The sequence below is a fragment of the Ochotona princeps genome, chromosome 2, assembly GCF_030435755.1.
Source record: "Ochotona princeps isolate mOchPri1 chromosome 2, mOchPri1.hap1, whole genome shotgun sequence".
Classification (NCBI taxonomy): domain Eukaryota; kingdom Metazoa; phylum Chordata; class Mammalia; order Lagomorpha; family Ochotonidae; genus Ochotona; species Ochotona princeps.
The window spans coordinates 141,897,202-141,918,947 of record NC_080833.1 but is presented as its reverse complement, the minus strand read 5'-3'; the positions used below and the strand labels follow the sequence as shown (position 1 = coordinate 141,918,947).

General features: G+C 47.3%; 2 protein-coding genes across 5 annotated transcripts in view; one reads left to right on the top strand and one right to left on the bottom strand.

The window, feature by feature from the left end:
- Positions 1 to 14,633, bottom strand: part of RBM33 (RNA binding motif protein 33) — a 114,494-nt gene extending 99,861 nt beyond the window's left edge. For 2 of the 4 annotated variants that reach the window (XM_058660643.1, XM_058660644.1), the window contains exons 1-2: positions 14,306 to 14,633; positions 1,607 to 1,685 (exon numbers count right to left, since the gene is read on the bottom strand). In XM_058660643.1, coding sequence (XP_058516626.1) covers positions 1,607 to 1,685; positions 14,306 to 14,348 — 122 coding nt within the window. In that variant the 5' untranslated portion in view covers positions 14,349 to 14,633. The remainder of the gene's footprint in view (positions 1 to 1,606; positions 1,686 to 14,305) is intronic. The other 2 variants (XM_058660645.1, XM_058660646.1) reach the window with 1 other exon arrangement.
- Positions 14,634 to 14,909: 276 nt separating this feature from the next.
- The window catches only part of CNPY1 (canopy FGF signaling regulator 1), a 133,961-nt gene continuing 127,124 nt past the window's right edge, over positions 14,910 to 21,746 (top strand). The window contains exon 1 of the mRNA XM_058660641.1: positions 14,910 to 15,123. The gene's annotated coding sequence lies outside the window, so the exon portion shown is untranslated. The remainder of the gene's footprint in view (positions 15,124 to 21,746) is intronic.

Below are 21,746 nucleotides of genomic sequence, written 5' to 3'. Positions count from 1 at the left end.
CTCAAAACAGTATTTTAAATGGTAACTTTTTTTTAAGATACAGAGAAAAAGATCTTCCATCCTCTGGTTCACTCCCCAAGTGGCCACAAAGGCCAGAGCTCAGCCGACACACAACAGGAGCCAGGAACCTCTTCCAGGTTTCCCTCACGGGTGCAGGGTCCCAAGGCTTTGGACCATCCTCGACTGCTTTCCCAGGCTACAAGCAGGGAGCTGGATGGGAAGGGGAGCTGCCGGGACACAAACCAGTGCCCATATGAGATCCGGGTGCACGCAAGGCAAGAACTTCAGCCTTGAGGCTACCACGCTGGGCCCAGTTTAAGTTTTTCAAATAGTCACTTTTTGGGGACTGGTGTTGTGGCACAGCAAGGCAAGCCATACCGGGAAACTGGCACCCAGTGAGCAATATGAGCTCCAGTTTCAGTTGTGGCACTCCACTTGCAATCCAGTTCCCTGCTAAGTGAGCTGAGAGAGCAGCAGATGGCCCAAGGCCCTGGGCCCCTGCCACCCAAGTGGGAGACATTCATGCAGATCCAGGCTGCTGGCTTCAGCATGGCCCACTAGTCCAGGCTGTCATGGCCATTTCGGGGAGTGAACCAGCAGACGCAAAATCTCTTTCCACTGCCTACTGTGTACTGTCTCTCAAATACAGAAAACAAATCTTGAAAAAAATAAAAATCATTTCTCAACTCACGTAGAGTAATTCCCAGATTAAGCACCACGTCCTTCTCCCAATACACATCCCTGTAACTTCTACTAGAACTCCTCACCAGAGGTAACCATAATCGACCAAATCAAAACCATCATCTCAGTGTATTTTTAATATCCTGTGTGTGTGTGTGTACGAGTGTATATTCCTCTAAGGGTACTTTCAGTTTCAATAGTAACCAGGGAAATGAAAACTACAGTCAGAATACCATTCCACATAACTGAATGGCAAAACATGTTCAAGTCCAACGTATAGAAAGCATGTTGGTCAACAGGAATTCTAGCATACAACTACTTCAACAATAGTTCCAGGGCTAGCACTGTGACGCTACCATCTGAAACTCCAGCATCCGATACAGGTGCTGGTTCAAGTCCCAGCTACTCCCCTTCCAGTCCAGCTCCTTGCTAATGAGTCTGGAAAAGCAGCAGAAAACAGCCAAGTCTTTGGGCTCATGCACAGATGCAGAACAGGAAGCAGCCCCAGGCCCCCCGCCTCAGTGTGGCCCAGCGCCGAGCGCTACACCTCTTGGGGAAAATGAACCAGTGGATGAGATATCTCTTCATCCCTCCGTCTGTGTAACTCTGCATTTCAGATAAATAAAATAAATCTTTTAAAATAAACAATAAACTCATCTAGAAAAAAAAAAACGGTTGTGAATATCCATAAAGTCAATGTCATCATCAATGAAAACACAGAGTGAAAAACAAGGGCTATAATATGTTGAGAAGCCTCATGCAGCGGAAACGTGAACTAGCAAGGCACTGGGAAGTCCACTTCAGCCTAGCAGGCACAGGGTCACATAGGGAAAGAGCCAGACGCCCAACACAGTGTTCTCAAGGCAGCCAGCTGGGGGCGCCCTCGAGGCAGCACACGCCCGCTGAGGCCCAGGTGCGCACCCACCTGTCCCAGTCCTCATCCGCGGCTCTTCTCCTCCAGGAGCGCTCCGCGCCAGGCTTATCAAACTGGTCGAAGTCATCATCTGCAAAACAGAGCCCAGAGTGTCAGATTTACCAAATCAAGGCAGACATACAAAACGTTCAGAGCACAGAACACCCTGACGCAACATTTTAAAATACAATTCTCACCTGTAACTAGCAAGGATACACTGCTCAGTTTTAGCGAGAAAATATTTAATTTTTAAAGTACAAAGTTAACTCTGAAGAAAACTTCCTGAACAGTATCAAGACATCAAAAAACACTGTTTTTCGAAACCAGACCAAATGTATTCTTTACAAGATAACAGGTCCCGAACACAAGGTGCTACTACGTGAAAAAAAAAAAAATCTAATTTGTTGGATGACACTTTCATAATGCTTTTTTGTAATATTCACATTTCTCCATACTAATCAGAAAAGGCAAAATCCCTACATAGGGCTAGGCAGTGTGGCCTAGTGGCTAAGGTCCTCGCCTTGATCCCATATGGCTGCTGGTTCTAATCCCGGCAGCTCCACTTCCTCTCTATCTCTCCTCCTCTCAGTATATCTGACTTTGTAATAAAAATAAAATAAATCTTTAAAAAAACAATCCCTACATAACAGAAGCATAAATAATTCAAGGCACAAGTATATAACGCAAGCCACATACATAATTTTCATTGTTTAAAACAGTCATTTTTATTACAAAGGCAGATTTTTACACAGAGAGGTCTTCCAACTACTAGCTCACTCCGCAAACGGCCACAACGGCTGGAACTAAACCGTTGTGCTGCCAGGATTCAGGAGCTTTCTGGGTCTCACAGGTGGACACAGAAGCCCTTAGGCCATCCTCCAATGCCTCCCCAGGCCATAAGCAGCAAGCTATATGGGAAGTAGAACAGCTGGGACTCGAACCGAGGCCCACACTGGATGCTGGCACTGCAGGCAGAGAACTAGCCTGTTATGCCCCACGCTAGCCTCGTCAAATTTCATTTTTTAAGTACCCCATTTCTTAAAAGTAAAGAACAGGGCCTGGCACAATGGCTCGATTGGATAATCCTCCACCTCCAAGCACGAGGATCCCATGTGGGTGCCAGTTCATGTCCTGGCTGCTCCACTTTCCATACAGTTTCCTGCTTGTGGCCTGGGAAGGCCACAGAGGATGGCTCAAGCTCTTGGGACCCTCAGCCACGTGGGAGACTCAGAAGAAGCTCCTGGCTCCTGGCTTCAGGTCGGCTCACCTTCAGCCATTGTGACCACTTAGAAAGTGAACCATGGATAGAAGATCTTTCTCTGTCTTTCCTACTCTCTGTAAATCTCTTTCCAATAAAAATAAGCAAGCTTTAAAAAAGTAAAAAAAAACAGGCGAAATTTTATTTAATGTATTCAACTAAGACGCATATTAATCAATAAAATATACTGATGGGGTATTTTACACTTTCTCCCAACTTTACATGCCTTATTTTGCACACAGCCCATTTTTATTGGCCGAGTTGTATTTCAGACGCTTTGTAGTTTCTGTATACGAACTTGTTACTGAAGTTGACAGTGTAGAAACAGCAGTTATAGCACAACCGTTAGGGCAATAGGACAGCACAGCAAGTAAAGCCATTGCCCCCAACACCGGCACCCCATCCAGGCACCAGTGTGAGTCCCTGCCATCCCACTTCCCATCCAGCTCCCTGCCAACGCCTCTGGGAAAGCATCAGAGAACGGTCCACGTGTTTCAGTCCCTGTGCCTGTGAATGCCTACATCAAGAACTAAGAAGGAACATCTCAACATTAGTTTATATATGGAAGTTAAAAGGGCAGAACCAAATAAACCAGAAACTAACAGAAAAAGTAAAAAAGAAAACGTAACGACTTAAATGAGACAGACTAGAAAACTTTCAAGCTAATCATTCTGACACCACTATAAAACTAAACAGATATGATGAGGTATGATGAGGACAAGTGGGATGCTGGACTCTGTATGGTGTAAACTTTTAATTAGGGAATCTCAACGGAACTTGAGCTGTGGTTATGCATCAAGGTGAAGGAATTCATGATGGGGGAAGGGTTTGGGGTGAAGGGGGGGGAATCCCAGTACCTATGAAATTGTGTCATGTAATGCAATGTAATTAATGAATAAATGAATATTAAAAAAAAAAAAAAAACTAAACAGAGATATTACAAGGAGAAAAAAACCCACATTGTTATTTTTCATGACCATACTGGCCAGCACTTTGACTTAACATAGTAAACCTCCAACTAAGGCACCAGTATCCCATATGGATGCTGGTTCGAGTCCCAGTAGCTCCACTTCTGATCCAGCTCTCTAATAACAGCTTGGGAAGGCAGCAAAGCGCCCAAATCCAGTGGATAGATCAAGCTCTCCATCTCTCTATCTCCCTCTGTATGTAGGACAACTGATTGGTATCATTTGTATGAGAACAACTGAGTGGGTATCATTTGAACAGGAACAACTGATTGGATACACAAAACAAAGAAAAACTTTCAGACAAGGGTGTGGAAACAATTGATGGGTTCCGTAGACAGGCTTACGGGAACTCTGTAAACTCCTCAATACTCTCCCCTTATCCTATGTGCCCCTCAGTCTGTACAAGTCTGAAGCCACTAATACATTTCGGGTATTGACCACCAGTAGTCCACGCGTGTGATTATCGGCTCCAGGCACCAAGTCCACTGCTGCAGGACAGCGAACATCTGTAACTCTGCCTTTCAATTCAAAATAACACTTCAAAAGGATTTATATCATGATCCCATGGGGCTTATTTCAGGAATACAGAGCTAATTCTCAAAAATCAATGTTGAAGAAAATAACAGATCACATTAACAAAACTAAAAATGAAAAATTAATATATTGTCTCATAGAAGTAAAAGATAAAGTCCAATCTCAATCTTGTATAAAAATACCCACCATCCTAGGAACAGAAGGGAACTTCCTCAACCCGAGCTAAGGGCATCCATCAAAAACCTGCTGTGATCATTACAAGGCTGAAAAACGCAACGTTTTCTCTTATGACCAGATGACTGTTCGCATCACTTCTACCTGATGTGATACACTCTTGCTAAGTGGCCCAGACCCACCATCGGGGCGGGCGGGCGGCAGTGCAGACACCCACATGCGGCACTCCACGTCCGGCCCCCGGGGTCAGATGCCCGGCCCGGGCTCTTGCTGTCCTTCACCAGGTTCCTGCCCCCCACACAGGTGACCTGGCTGAAGTTCCCAGCTCTCGGCTTCAGCCCTGAGCCAATGCCAACGCTCGCAGGCACCTGGGGGGTGCGTTGGCAGGTCGGAGTTTGTGCTGCTCGGATTCACCTGTTGCCGTACCTCTCAAGCAATTTTTTAAAGTTTTAAAAAGGAGTTAATATTGTGAAATATCAACTCTCATCCAACCCGATTTATTAACTAAATGCAGTCCCAATCCAAATCCCCTAGGGTGGGTGTGTGGCACAGCAAAGTTGAACTCTGCCGCCCTTAAACAAGGTTCAGCGGGGAGGTAGTGTGCTGTAGGAGTGTGTTGCTCTGTAGGAGTGTGCTGCTCTGAAGGGGTGTGCTGCTCTGTAGGAGTGTGCTCTGTAGGAGTGTGCTGATTTGTAGGAGTGTGCTGTAGGAGTGTGCTGCTCTGTAGGAGTGTGCTGTAGGAGTGTGCTGCTCTGAAGGGGTGTGCTGCTCTGTAGGAGTGTACTGCTCTGAAGGGGTGTGCTGCTCTGTAGGAGTGTGCTGTAGGAGTGTGCTGCTTTGTAGGAGTGTGCTGTAGGAGTGTGCTGCTCTGTAGGAGTGTGCTGCTCTGAAGGGGTGTGCACAGAGCAGCACACTCCTACAGAGCAGCACACCCCTACAGCACACTCCTACAGAGCAGCACACCCCTACAGAGCAGCACACCCCTACAGAGCAGCACACCCCTTCAGAGCAGCACACCCCTACAGAGCAGCACACCCCTACAGAGCAGCACACCCCTTCAGAGCAGCACACCCCTACAGAGCAGCACACCCCTACAGAGCAGTAATCATCTCCCTTCTGGTCTCCTCTAGTATACAGACAAATTCTTCAAGTTTCACATTCAGTCCAGAATTTAAAGACAGAACACTGCAGGCCTGGCTGCTAAGGGGAAGACTCAGCCAAACAATGCCCTCTGTGAAGCCTCTCCATGGACTCACTTTTCCTTATCACCAAGGCTACAGAGTTTCTACAATTTTCTATCACTCAACTAGATAGCCAAATGAATACAAGTCATCCTTTATCTCTCTTTTTCAAAATCCTAGACTTGCATTAGGAGCTTTATTACACACACCTGCCTCTACCTTTCAAATACAATAAAAAAATTTTTTACAATACTTTAACATTTTTACCTTTAACATATCCATTCCTGTAAACATTAATTCCATGTTAATTAGAAAATGTGGTTATAAGTTTTCTAGAAAAGCCTAAATTGTCAAAACTAAACACAGAAACGACAGAACTGAAAAAAAACGACGTAAAAAGGAACCAGATCCAAATGATTTTGTACACAAGGGTTCTTCCAACACTTGGTCAACGTTTACACAGCCCTGGAACATTACTCCATTCATTCCAGGAAGCCGAGAGAGCCCACGGGCACACAAACACAAAGGACAAACCCTCTAAGTCAATTTATCCTGTGACCACAGGTAAACCTAAGATGAAAACCAACTACACATGTAAAAGAACAAGATTAAGAAGGAAGGTTGAGAGCATAAGATCATGGCTCATTCAGTACTGAAAAGTTAACGCTAAGAAACTAAAAAAAGTGGGAGGAGACAAAATTACCTCAAATTCCTCAGAGAAAGCTTTTGATCCTGGTTAGGCGGCCACCTGGATGTCCACAGGCCACATCACAGTGCTGGCCCAAGTGCTGCTCCACCGCTAATCCAGCTTCCTGTTCCCACTGAGCCTGGAGGGCAGCAGCTGATGCTGGGGAACTTGGACTCCTGTCACCCTACAGAGTAGCCGCAGCCTGCGCTGTGGGCGCCTGGCTTCTGGCCCAGCCCCAACTACTGAGGACTTCTCGGGAAAAAAATCCAACAGATTTCTTTTTTTTCTTTTTTTAAGATTTATTTATTTTTACTGGAAAATCAGATACACAGAGAGAAAGATCTTTTGTCTGGTGATTCACTCCCCAAATGGCCACTACGGCCAGAACTGAGCCGATCCGAAGCCAGGAGCCTGGAGCTTCCTCTGGATCTCCCACGTGGGTGCAGGGTCCCAAGGCTTTAGGCCGTCCTCGACTGCTTTCCCAGGCCACAAGCAGGGAGCTGGATGGGAAGTGGAGCAGCCAGGATAGCAACCAGCACCCATATGGGATCCCAGCACACGCAAGGTAGGCTTTAGCCACTAGGCTCCCGAGCCAGTCCCTAGACAGAAGATATCTGTGTGTCTCTGCCTTTCAAAGAAACACAACTAACTAGAAGTCTGGGGGCACAGTGAGTTAAGCCACCACCTGAATTGCCAGACCCCGTGTCACAGCACCAGGCAGAATCCCAGACCCTCTGCTTGGAACCTAGCTAACACGCCTGGGAAGGCAACAGAAGACAGCCCAAGTGCCCACATCCATGCCCACATCCATGGCTCCCAGCTTCAGCCTGGCACTACCACAAATGGCCACCATTTCAGGGGTGAACCAACAGTAAATCTCTGGTTTTTTTCTGTCTCTCCCTTTGTCATTCTGCCCTTCGAATAAATAATAAATGTATCTTTAGAAAAGAGTAAATAAATTTTAAAAATCTTTTAGAAAGAGAATATTGATTCAATGATGTGGCACAGCAAGTTAAGCCGCTGCCTACAATGCCAGCATCTCCACATGGTGGCTTCCCTGCTTCCTACCCTTCCGACCCTGCTCCCTGCCACCAAAGCTGGGAAAGCAGTGCAACAGGCCCAAGCACTTGGCCCCTGTATCCATGTGAGAAACCCAGCTGGAATCTCAGGCTCTTGGCTTTGGTCTGGCCCAGAAATGGCCACCGCAGTCATTTAATGAATGAAGACAGAAGAGTCTCTCATTCAATCATTCTCTTTCTGCCTTGCAATTAATCTGTAAAATAAATAAACAAATAAACAAACAGGAAAAGGCACTTCCATCAGCCCAGCCCTGAACATTTTTTCCATTTTGGGTAATGAACTGATAAACATCTTCCCCTACTCCCACTGTCACCCCTTCAAATAACTAAAACTTACACTCTGGGGGTTAAAAAATGGTGTGAGAAATGGACTACTCCCACTACTGACAGGCTAAGGTGATACCAAATTTTTGGAGACCGCCTGAAAACAGCCATCAGGATTTTAAGCACACACAACTGGCAACACAGTTACTCCGTTTCTGTAGGTATCCAGCCTCCAGAAAGACCTGTGCCAGCACACCACGATGTGTCGGGAAGGGCCGGTGCTGCCAGAGCCAGCCCCGCCTCCGCCTGCAACACCATCCCAGGCCGCTGCTCTGAGAGTGTAGCCCGCTCCCCTGGGGAGAGCTGGAAGAGCTGGAAGACCCGAAGGTGGCCACAGCATTTGGGCCCCTGCAACCCACACAAGAGGTCTAGACAGAGCTCTGGGCTTTCGGCTTTGGGCCTGGCCCAGCCCCAGCTGTTGAAGCTATTGGGGAGTAAGCCAGCAGATGAAAAAATCCATTTCTCCCCAACTCTGCCTTTCAAATAAGAAAAATCTTTTAAAAAATTATATGTATACATTATATGTATACCTACACACACACACCCACATCCTATACGTGTAGATTTTTACATGGCATTATCCACAAAAAAGAGAAGTGGAAAGCTTATCAAGAGAAAACAGCTCGTCAGAATAACTCAAGATCCTATCCTTTCTTTTTCATTTGAAAGGAAAAGCTACACAGAAAAGGAGATCTTCCACACGCTAGTTGACTCTCCAAATGGCTTGCAATAGCTGGGGATGGGCCAGGATAAAGCCAGGAGCCAGAACTCCCACTCAGGGACTGCACGTGAGTGGCAGGGACCTGAGCCCGTGCGGGGCAGGGACCTGAGCCCGTGTGGCAGGGACCTGAGCCCGTGCGTGGCAGGGACCTGAGCCCGTGTGGCAGGGACCTGAGCCCGTGCGTGGCAGGGACCTGAGCCCGTGAGTGGCAGGGACCTGAGCCCGTGCGTGGCAGGGACCTGAGCCCGTGTGGCAGGGACCTGAGCCTGTGGCAGGGACCTGAGCCCGTGTGGCCGCCCTCTGCCTCCCGGGCACTCGAGCGCCAAGCTGGACCGGAGCAGAATCCGTTCCTCTGCTTTACTGGTGCCTATGCTGCCGCATCACAGGCCAACACTTAACCTGATATACCACAACGTCCTCCAATAAAAAATCTTTTTAAAAAATAAAAACCAGGGCCCAGCAGCGGCGTGGCCTAGCGGCTAAAGTCCTCGCCTCGAACGCCCCGGGATCCCATATGGGCGCCGGTTCTAATCCCGGCAGCTCCACTTCCCATCCAGCTCCCTGCTTGTGGCCTGGGAAAGCAGTCGAGGACGGCCCAAAGCTTTGGGACCCTGCATCCGTGTGGGAGACCAGGAAGAGGTTCCTGGTTCCCGGCTTCGGATCGGCGCAGCACCGGCCCGTTGCGGCTCACTTGGGGAGTGAATCATAGGACGGAAGATCTTCCTTTCTGTCTCTCCTCCTCTGTGTATATCTGGCTGTAATAAAATGAATAAATCTTTAAAAAAAATAAATTAAAAAAAATAAAAACCAGTGGCTATTTGCCTTGCAGTCATTCCTGTATGAGAGCCATGAAGGGTTGGTTGCCCAGCTCCTGGTCCTGATGAATCACGCTCTAAGACAGGCGCTGCTGAAAGGCAGAGGAGGCTCAAGTAATGAGGCTCCTGCCACCAGGGCGCTGTCTCAACTCCCACATTCTCAACTCCAAGTTTCAGTGCAGGCATTTGGGGAGTGAACCAACAGTGGATAACTCACCCGTGCAATTTCTCTATCACATCAATTCTTTAAAAATTAGGTTCCCAGGGCCCGGCGGCGTGGCCTAGCGGCTAAAGTCCTCGCCTTGAAAGCCCCGGGATCCCATATGGGCGCCGGTTCTAATCCCGGCAGCTCCACTTCCCATCCAGCTCCCTGCTTGTGGCCTGGGAAAGCAGTCGAGGACGGCCCAATGCATTGGGACCCTGCACCCGCGTGGGAGACCCGGAAGAGGTTCCAGGTTCCCGGCTTCGGATCGGCGCGCATCGGCCCGTTGCGGCTCACTTGGGGAGTGAATCATCGGACGGAAGATCTTCCTCTCTGTCTCTCCTCTGTATATATCTGGCTGTAATAAAATGAATAAATCTTTAAAAAAAAAAAATTAGGTTCCCACATACACAAAACCTGAAGGACTTTGTCACCAACAGTCCAGTCTCACAAAGCAATGTTAAAAGCCGCCCTAAGGGCCTAGCTCAGTAGCCTGGTGGTTAAAGCCCTTGCCTTGCACATCGGGATCCTATAAGGGCGCCAGTTCTAGTCCCTGCTACACCACTCTTTCCCATCCAGCGTCCTGCTTGTGGCTTGGGAAAGCAGTCGAGGACAGCCTAAAGCCTTGGGACCCTGCACCCACGAGGGAGACCCAGAGGAGGCTCCAGGCTCCTGGCTTCGGATCAGTTCAGCTCCCGCCATTGTGGTTACCTGGGGAGTGAATCAGCGGATGGAAGATCTTCCTCTCTGTTTATCTGACTTTCCAATAAAAGTAAATAAATCCTTTTAAAAAGCTGTCTCAAAGGTTAAAACCAAAGAGAAACTATTTTTTCCTACACTTTCCAAATTCTCTTGGTTGATACTAAGTAATTCAGTATGAAGGATTTGCTTGAATAAAAACAAACCAAAAAGTTGCCATATATATACAACTATCTGTTAGAAACTTTCTTTCAAAGTGGGAGGGGTTGGGGGGAAGGGGCCCAGGGAGGAAGCCATAGGAGCGCTGGTTCAAATCCCCAGGCGCTCCACTTGCTTTCCAGCTTCTGATACTGTGCGCCTGGGAAAGCAGCAACAACGGCCCAAGCGGTCAGCCCTGCGCTCACGTGGGAGACCTGGAGGAAGTTCCTGGCTTCGGGGAAGCCAAGTTCTGGGAGTGAACAAGTGAACGGGAAAATCCCTCCTTCAGTCTCTCAACTCTGCCCTTGAAATGAATAAATAAGAAGACAGTACGAAAGCGATGTATTCTGTAAAACCTGTGCTTCAAAAGGTTGCCCTGTCACCACGTGAGACACACTTGTGAGTCTCTTGTGAGACTCATCTGCAGGACAGCACAATGCATGCTGAGAACAGCTAAGGCAGGAGAGCCATACTATGATGTTTTGTAGGTCAGCATAACACACACATGTTTGACTTGGGGCAGTTCAACCTAAGATGCGCTTACCAGGTTGTAATCCCATCATTAACCAAGGAACATCCACAGACAGCAACATGTTAATCAGTGTGGAAAGTTAACTGCCAACTGTGATCTGAAAAATTGCATTAAAAACTTATTCTTGGGCCCGGCGGCGTGGCCTAGTGGCTAAAGTCCTCGCCTCGAACGCCCCGGGATCCCATATGGGCGCCGGTTCTAATCCCAGCAGCTCCACTTCCCATCCAGCTCCCTGCTTGTGGCCTGGGAAAGCAGTTGAGGACGGCCCAATGCATTGGGACCCTGTACCCGCGTGGGAGACCTGGAAGAGGTTCCTGGTTCCCAGCTTCAGATCGGCGCGCATAGGCCCGTTGCGGCTCACTTGGGGAGTGAAACATCGGATGGAAGATCTTCCTCTCTGTCTCTCCTCCTCTCTGTATATTCCGCTTTCCAATAATAATAAAATCTTTAAAAAAAAAAAACTTATTCTTGAGGCGGCACCAATTCTCCATCAGTGCCAGGATCCCATGCAGGTGCCAGTTTGTGCCGGGTCTGCCTACTTCCCATCCAGCCTTCCGCTGTGGCCTGGGAAAGCAGCAAAGGGAAGCATTCCCGGAGGAACCAGCACTTCGTGCTCTTTTTTGGCTACTCAGAGAATCCATTAGTTTTGGACTAAGTTCCAGACAGCTATGCTCCGTTTATGCAGTAAACATTAACCACTTTCTAGCCAGGAAGCCATTAATTTCTCAAACTGACAGTCTTGAACACTCAATGGATTGTGCCATTTGGTTTACAAGCAGCAGCTTATTGCAATGAAATAAGTATACACTAGTACTGTTCACAAAACTTCTTATTTTATATATATCCTAAATCACACAATCACTTCAAACAGGGAAGTAATTTAAGGGGTGGGGGGAAAAGCCACTGTGCTAGGCAATATTCCGCAGTTACCAAATAAGCACGGAAGTATTACCACACCTCAGCATTTCTCTAACCCCAGAATACCATTCAATCACTTGTACAGATAAAGAATATTGAACCAGGGCCCAGCGGCATGGCCTAGCAGCCTAAGTCCTCGCCTTGAACGCCCCGGGATCCCATATAGGCACCAGTTCAAATCCTGGCAGCTCCACTTCCCATCCACCTCCCTGCTTGTGGCCTGGGAAAGCAGTAGAGGATGGCCCAAAGCTTTGGAATCCTGCACCCGTGTGGAAGACCCAGAGGAAGCTCCTGGCTCCTGAGTTCGGATCGGCACAACAACGGCTGTTGCGCTTGCTTGGGGAATGAATCAGAGGACAGAAGATCTTCTTCTCTGTCTCTCCTCTCTGTATATCTGACTTTGTAATAAATAATAAATCTTAAAAAAAAATATATGGAACTAACAGTAATTTCTGGTACAGTTTTTCTAGATCCATGATATAAGTCATCCATTCACCAAATACTTGAATACATGCTATGTATCTGGAACTTGGAATGCATGGTAAAACAGACAGGCTATCCTCTCGGACCCTTCAGACTACTGGAGGAGAAAACTTAACAAAAGTGGATAGATAACTAAGAAAACTGCAACCTGAATTCAAGGCTCTACAGAAAACAGGTGGAGGAGACAGGACAGAGAGAATGACTCGTGAAGGAAGGCCTCTCTCAGTAGCTCCCAGCAGTGAGGGCAGGACTGGCCCAGGGCCAGCAAAGCCCTGCCAGGTGTGAGGCCACACTCACACAGCGTGTAGGTGAGCGAGACAAGGTCAGATACAGAACTCACCAACCTTGGCAGGAAACCTGCTTTCGGTCTAAGCACAATGAAAAGCCTGGCAATCATGACAAAATGATTAGACATACTAACGTACCAAAAATCAAGCCTACCTAAACCTCTAAAAGATCTCAAAAGTCTCAAGGGCCCCAAAAGGCTTTTGTTTACACAGATCTCTATTCATGTTCACAATTTCAGAAATTAAAACTTGGGGCGGCACAAGTTACGCTGGCATCACTCGTGAACTCTGCTTCCAGTCCCAGCTGCTCTCGGCTTCTGAGCCAGCACCCTGTTAGTGCGCCTGGGAGTAACACAGCGGCAGCAGGTGGGCCAAGGACGGAACGAAGCTCCCAGCTCCTGGCTTCCCCAGGTCTAACCATTACAGCCACCTGGGGAATGAGCCAGAGGATGCAAGTCAGATTCATGTCTGTCTCTCCCTCTCTCTCTCTCTCTCCACTCTCTAATTCTCCCTCTTCAATAAATAATCAAAGATAGGTAAATACCAATCAGAAACGTGGGGGACACACAAAACACACAGCAGTTGCCATCAGTTGTGTTATAAAGCCTCTGAGAAATATCACTGTGAGTGAGTGAATGAAAAAACGCACTTAATCCTTTTAGTGAAAGCAGATTTGGCCCAATGGCACAAAACATCATTATGCCCTCCAGAAGGTCACCAAACAAAGTAATTCACACACTTCGAAATTTAACAAGACAGCCTCAGCCCTAACATACAAAGAAGCAATCCATTTAAACTGACATCTAAAAAAACCACCTTTCCAGAAGCATCACTCTTGCATTTGAAGCAAACATTTCGCTATTTCTGTCCAAAATTCCTAAGCAGAATTATTGCAATGTACATATATACGTATATATACATATATATACACATCTGTAAGCAATCCTAAGAATACCTCTGCGGTGTACACTAACATTTCAATAGGAAGAACTTATCCCAAATATGTCTGCTGTTCTTACTTTATTGATCTAAGGGTCTTCATTACCAAAATTTTCCTAACAACCTCTTCTAAAAATCCATTTCAAGAAATGCTCCACATTTAAAAAAAAAAAAAGATCTTGAATCAACATGTGATCTGGCAGGCAGGTACTTGGCCACCTCAATCTAGATCCCCAATATGCTGATAAGGGGATTAGTTTTCGTTTAAGAGCATTTCTCAACAATGCTTACTTTACGAAACGCCATATTGTTCTATGATATTCCTTCCAACTGGTGGGATCTTTCAGAGCTGGTTTTGTAATGCGTTTGAAGTAAGGCTAAGACGGGAAGGCACCGCAGTCGGGACCACTCATCCTAGAGCAAGCAGGCCGCTATCTGTGAGTGGCACGGGCACTGCAGGGGCGCGCTCCATCGCTCAGCGCACACCCACGCTCCACAAGGCAGGAAGGTCCAGGAGCAAACACGAGCAGCCCACGGAAGAGCCGCGATCTGCACCAGCCTGCATGACAATAGGGATGGACGGTGCGAGAAGCTAGAGGGCCACACTCGGCGAGTGGGCGCAGGAAAGGGCTCAGCCTCCAGCACGACCGCAGGCTCCGGGCTCGGGCACCCCCACCCTCCGTCCTCGCAGCGCCGGGCAGCCTCACGTACCTCCGGCTCCGGCTCCTCCGCCTGCACCCAGGGCGGCCGCCATGGTGCTCGCCGGGGCCGGCCTTCAGCCTCGTCCCACCAAGCCAGCTGCTGGGCCGCCCGGCCTGGCCCGGGGACGGGGACGGGGGGCGGAGGGCGGGGAGGGACGGGGGCGGCGGGCCAGGGCTGGGGCCGGGGGGAGCCAGGCGGGAGCCAGGCGAGGCCGGGCGGGTTGGGAGGCACCGCAGCAGCAGCAGCAGCTTCGCCTCCGCAGGAAGAAAACAACAAACTACCGCAACATGGCCGCGGACTCGCGCCGCCGCGGAGCACGCTGGGAAGATGGAGGGCGCAGGCGCGCGGGGAGCGGGGTCCCCGAGGAGGGCTCCGAGGAAGGGACGGCGAGCCTGGAAGACACACACACACGCACGCACACACACACGCACACGCACACGCACACGCACACGCACACAGCGGGGGCGGTGCCTCCGATCGGCTCCCGAAACCAAAGATTTAAAGCCAGGGCGGGGGCGGCTGTTGGCCGTAAGTCGATGCCAGGTGTGTCGTACAGCGCTTTGCGGCGGTCGGCACTGCGGGGCTTTACGGCCGCCGGCCACTTGGCTGCCTGTGGAAGGGAAGGTTCCCCGCGCCGCCCACGGTAACGGGGTCCCAGCCGTCGTCTGTGCTGGGGCTCAGAGGGGAGGGCGAGGACAGCTGCGGCTGGGAAGGCTGTCCCGGTCTTTGCAGGGCAGCAGCGGGTGCGCTGCCAGGAGGAGGCTCTCCCGCGCACTCCTGCCGCCACCCTGGGCAGCCCTCGCGCCAAGGTGGGCGCCAGGGCTCCGGTGAGTTAGTGCTTACAGACCGCGAGGATGAGGAGTCGGCCTTCGTCTCAGAGCATACACTTCTGAGCTGTGAGGTTAGTCAGAAACTTCGGAAAGGGAGTGGAGTGGTTATACAGTGACCAGTCCAGGAGATACCTCGGGATGTGATACCGAACAAGGTGGCTCGAAGTTTTTAGTAGTTCCATGGAACCAAACATTGGTTCCCCAACCGTGAAACTGGGGTAAGGGAACAAGAGGACAACTGAGACAGAAAGAGGGTACGGCCCGGCGCCGTAGCCTAAGGGCTGGCTACATCCTCACCTTGCATGCACCAGCATCACATATGGGCGCCAATTCATATCCCAGCTGCGCCACTTCTCATCCAGGTTTCCTGCTTGTGGTTTGGGAAAGCAGTAGTGGACAGCCCAGAGCCTTGGGAACCTGCACCCATGTGAGTGGCCCGGAAGAAGCTCCTGGCTCCCGATCAACTCGGCTCTGGCCGTTTGGAGAGTAAACCAGTGGGTGGAAGATTTTTCTCTCTGTGTCTCTTTCTCGGTAAATCCGCCTTTCTAATTAAAATACGTGAATGAAAAAAGAAAGAGGAAATTAAACAAAGGCTAAGAGATACCAAGGGAGATTCGAACATGCCAAGAGTGCGTGTGGCCACTGGAGTATTATGCGTGAGAGAAGCATTAAGCCCCTAAGGCTGGTGAGGCTGCCATGCGTGCAAGGCTTTGGAACATTTTTCTGACGCTTACAGGAATATTACTTATGCTTCTTTTATACAAAAGCTATGCAGTCGTGGTAAGAGTTGTGTTTTTAAAAGACGACTAGGAGCAGTGGACAGGTGTGAAAGTGGAAGGCCTACAGCAATGAGTAAGCAGTAAGACAGCCCAGCCGTGCAGGGAGCTGCTTGGAGGAGGATTGCTGTGTGTGTAATAAAATGATCATGGTGGGGTCCTGAGGACTTAAAGAAGCTTGCTGTGAATTTCTTCTAACTTTTGTACATGTTTGAAGTACATAATGAAGTATTGGAGAATATAAACATTACTAGATATTTATATGTAAGTAGCGATGAATATAAAAAGTGTCTTAAAAAAAAAAAAACGGGGCGGTCTTTGGCCTAATCTGTTAAGGTGCCAACTGGAAAATAGACCTGAGAGGAGAGCCCCATGGGATCGAATATTCTCCTGAAAAACCCAGATCCTGGGACCAGCACATAGTGACCCAGGTCCTGGAACCCCTGCCGTTGTGTGGGAGGCCGGGATTGAGTTCCAACTTCCTGCCTTCTCCTGGCCTAACCCAGCTGCTGCTACCATCGTTTGACATCTCCGTCCCTTGCTGCCTCTCAACAGCAAATATTTTTTGAATTTTTAAATGGTAAGCCTTGGAAACAACCTCCGTGTCAGCACAGGGACACAACCAGGCTTTCATGCCTCAAACACCTCATCTTTCATGTTTTTCTAATGTTTACTTATTTTTATCGGAAAGATTAATCTACAGGGAGGAGAGACAAAGATCTTTCATCCACTGATTCACTCAAGAGGCAACAGCAGCTGAACGTGAGCCAATTGAAACCCAAGAGCCGGGAACTTCTTCCAGATCTCTCACATGAGTCCAGGATCCCAAGGCTTTGGGCCATCCTCCTTTTCTTTCCCAGCCATAAGTTGGGAACTGGATGTGAATTGGAGCAGCCAGAACATGAAATGACACCCAAATGGGTTCCAGCACTTGCAGGAGAATTAGCCAATGCAGTCATTGTGCTGGGCCCTCATCTTTTAATTTTTTTTTTTTTAAGATCTATTTATTTTTGGGCCTGGAGCGATGACCTCATGGCTAAAGCCCAAAGCCTTGGGACCCTGCACCCACATAGGAGACCTGGAGGAGGTTCCTGGTTCCTGGTTTCAGACTGGCACAGCACCGACCTTTGCAGTCACTTGGGGAGTGAATCATCAACTTAAAAACAGATTTATTTATTTTTGTTGCAAAGTCAGATATACAGAGAGAAGGAGAGACAGAGAGGAAGATCTTCCGTCTGATGAGTCACTCCCCAAGTGACCACAATGGCTGGAGCTGCACCAATTCTAAGCCTGAAGCCAGGAGTTTGTTCTGGGTCTTCCACACAGGTGCAGGATCCCAAAGGCTTTGGGCCGTCCTAGACTGCTTTCCCAGGCCACAAGGATGGGGAGCTGGATGGGAAGTGGAGTTTCTGGGATTAGAACTGGCACCCATATGGGATCCTGGGGCGTTCAAGGTGAGAACTTTAGCTGCTAGGTCACCAGGCCAGGCCCTCTTACTTTTTTTAACTGAGAACAAATGCCCAATTCGGAAGAAGTTGATTGAAGGTTGGTGTCAGTATTGTATGAAATGATGTTGCTTGTGATTAAAAAAAAAGGGCCCATGACTACATTTTGGTCCTGGAAGCTGTGAATGATCTTAAAACATCTTAAGTATAGTTACTGTTGTAACTAAATGTGGGAATCGAAAAGAAGCTCAGAACCATGAGAGAGTGATTCTAAGCCAGGAAAGGAAGCCCTCAAGGCGCAAACCAGTTGCATGTGGCGTGTGGCGAGTGCAGCCTGCATGGACCCTGGTGAGGAATGCCTCCTGATGCCCCTCCTGCCCTGGGTTCTTCTCCATGATCCAGGGTGAAGCCGCCGCCACTAGTGGCTCTGTGAATAGGTAAACCTAGGGATACCTGCTGGTGAGGATGCCAATGTGATACACATCTTACTGGACATCTTAACCACTTAGCCTTTTTTGACTGTAGATAAAAAAATAAATACAGAAACCTTCCTCTTGCACCATTATAATGGACTGAACATTCTTGGGCCACTCCCACTACAAAAGTGATTCAGCAGAAAATGTTTATTGTATTACTAGACTCTAAGAATTTAAAAAAAAAGAGGAGCCTGCAGTATGGTGTAGTAAGCTACCTCGGCCTGCAGTGCCAGCTTCCCACAGGGACACCAGTTAGTATCCTCGCTGCTCCACTTCCCATGCAGCTCCCTGCTTGTGGCCTGGAAAAGAGCAGAGGCTGGCCCAAAGCCTTGGGACCCTGCACCGTGTGGGAGACCTGGAACAAGCTGCTGGCTCCCAGGTTTGAATCATCTCCGCTCTGGCTGTTGCAGCCATCATTGGGTAGAAGCTCTCTTTCTTTATCTAACTCTAAAATCTCCCTTTAAGATGAAAAACAAGAACACCTGCTGGGGTCTGTGCAGTAGGTGTGGATGACACAACAGTGTTGAGAGAACAGCTCCCCTGTGTGGCAGGGCCCAGCGGATTTCTCTCTTCAACCACCTTGATGCTGTTTCACCCCCTGGTTGCATGGACACTCAAGCACCTCACTAAGAATTCTGTAATCTGATGAAGCATTGTTGTTTGCCCCTGTGAGATAGATTTTGCAACCAATGTGAGCTTGAGAGTTAATGCCACTGATAATACCTTGGTGAGTGGGCCTTTGACAATTTACACACAGGAGCACAATTAAGCCCATGCCATTTCTGAACACCTGACTGTGTGCCAACCATTGCCTCAGAACCTGCCCCAGACATGTAGCATGTGTTCTGGGAAAGGGCTTAATAAATATCCTAAATATTAAGGCAAGTGATGGGAGTGAGAGCTGAAACTGCTATGGCAATAAACAGTTATTTTTAATCTCAAAGGCTAGCCTGTCTGCAGTTTTTTTGGAGCATAGAAAATGTGATTGTTTTAACTGCTTTTATAATTTTTAGCTAGAGGAATTAAGGATGCTTTTATTAAGGAAATATGCTTTTAGTTATTATTGTATTTTTTATGGGGTTGTAGAGTGATTTAACATTTGAGATATCTGTTTTGGATTTTACGTTTTTTTCCCTTGTAACCTATTTTCCCATTAAATAATAGGTAAATTGTAGAAATAGAAATGTAGTAGGGATGTACTACTGATTAGCAGGTAATCGCATATGCCTTGCCCTTGGGGTCCTTGGCTGTCGCTCAGTGGCTACTATTGAAGAATGAATAATGGCTTGCTTTGAAGAATATGAATACAGTATTTTGCAGAATTATCTTTAGGCACACCTGCTTAGCCCTGAAGTGCAGACGGAATGACCGAATGTCTGTACATGCCCTTTAGTCTTGAAGTAAAAATGGAACAATTAAATGTTTGTGTAGAGGCTTATAATGTGTCTGAGTAAATAAAAAAGACAGCTTCTTCTTGAGCTGTAGCAAGAGCGCATGAAGTGACAGTGTCCGTGTCCTTCTTTATCGCCGACTCCATGCACCCTTCCCGAGCTCTGAACTCGGCTGGAGCTGAACTCCGGCAAACACCTTTTTTTTAAAGGCAAAACAACTGAAGGGAAGGAACTTGTAATATATATAATATAATGTAATATAGATGTATGTGAAGAGGTGTAATATATATAGTATAATGTAATATAGATGTATGTGAAGAGGTGTAATATATATAATATAATGTAATATAGATGTATGTGAAGAGGTGTAACTGCAGAAAATAGATTAAACTAGAACTGGAAGAGGCTCTGGCTCCTGACTTTGGATCAGCACAGCTCCGGCCATTGTGGTCATTTGGGGAGTGACTCATCGGACAGAAGATCTTCCTCTTTGTTTCTCCTCCTCTCTGCTTGTCTGCCTTTCCAATAAAAAATCTTTTTTAAAAAATCTTTATAATCGGGGCCCGGCGGTGTGGCCTAGCAGCTAAAGTCCTCGCCTTGAACTCTGCCGGGATCCCATATGGGCGCCAGTTCTAATCCCGGCAGCTCCACTTCCCATCCAGCTCCCTGCTTGTGGTCTGGGAAAGCAGTAGAGGACGGCCCAAAGCTTTGGGACCCTGCACCCGTGTGGGAGACCCGGAAGAGGCCGGATCAGCGCAGCACTGGCCCATTGCGGCTCACTTGGGGAGTGAAACATCGGATGAAGATCTTCCTCTCTGTCTCTCCTCCTCTCTGTATATCCGACTTTCCAATAATAATAAATCTTTAAAAAAAAAAATCTCTATAATTAAAACATCAACACTGCTCTTAGTGTTAACAAACTTTCTACTAAAGACACTGTTAAGAGAAGGAAAAGATAAGCCATAAAACTTAGGGAAATGTGTACAAATAATGATTGAATAAAGCACTTGAGTCTGGAGAATTTAAAGAACACTGAACAATATAAAAAAGCAAGCGATCTAAACTTGAAAATGGCAAAATAGCTAAACAGAAACTTAACCAAAGAAGATGTACAAGTGGCATGTACACCAAGGGCAAAGACTGCACCATCAATCAACATGCCAGGAATGGAAGGTAAAGTGATCCTAACATACACTACACAATCAGATGGTTAAAATCTGCAAAACTGCTGACAACAAAAAGTTTTACATATTACTAAAGGGGATGTAAAATTTCCTACAACCACTTTGGAAAGGGCTGGTGTTTTTTCGTGTTTTTGTTTCTTTGGTAATTTTTAAAGCTAAAATACACTACATCACCCAGGGGTTACACTACTGTTTATTTATTCAAAATTATGGAAATATAGACCAATACAAAAGATTTAAAAAAAGAACTATAGCACCTTCAATCACAATAGAAACTCAAAAAGACACAAAATGGAAATAGCATACATATTCACTGGGATGTGAATGAATAAGCTACATTGTATTTAAAGATTGGATTATTATTTTTGAAATGTTCAAAAACCATAACAGAGCAAGCTACTTGTACTACACAGACAAATATATATACTATATAAGCAATAGATAGTCTATATAAACTATGTAGACAAATCTGAAAAATATGAGGCTTAGGAAGCCTAAAAATGCCTGCTCTTGATTTCTGCCTGCAGTTTCCTGCCAATGCAGACACTGGGAGGCACAGTGATGGCTTGGGTAGTTGTGTCCCTGTCACCAATTTGGAGTAAGTTTGCAGCTCCCAACTTTGGTCCTAGTCTAAGTTATAGCAGGCATTTCAGAAGTCAGCAGATGGCAGTTCTCTTTCTGTCTCTTTGTGTATATCTGCTTCTCATAAGTAAAATCAAGCTGAATGCATTAAGCAAACAAGCAGCAAAACAGAAAGGCATACGGTGTATACTTATTTGTATGTAATTCGAAAAAGCAAAATTAATCTCCGGTGATAGAAAGCAACTTACTGATTTGGTTGCTTGGGATGTGAATGAGCAAGACTGATTGTAAAGGAATTCGGGTGTACTTTATGTTGTAAGCATGTTCTGTTTCATGGGGTAGCTGTCATAAGTATGTATAAAATGCTCAAGACCCACTGAAACTTACTCTTTTAGGTTTCTGATATGGATCCAGGAGCTTATTCCTGGTCTCCCACCCAGATGCACCATCCCAAAGCGCTGGACTGTCCTCTACTGCTTTCCCAGGCCACAAGCCAGGAGCTGGTTAGGAAGTGGAGCTGCCGGGATTAGAACCAGCACCCATATGGGATCCCAGTGCTTCCAAGATGAGGATTTAGCCATTGAGCCACCATGCCAAACCTGAAACTTATTAAAAATGACAATCTCTCCCTGCCATCACTGTAGCACTGCCCTAAGTCCTAACACCAGGGAAGAAAATGGGACAAAATCTTCCTTAGAGAAGAAAGCATAATAGGAATTGTAAGAAAATAATAAAATTGGAATCAAGCTGGCAGAATAGGGTAAGG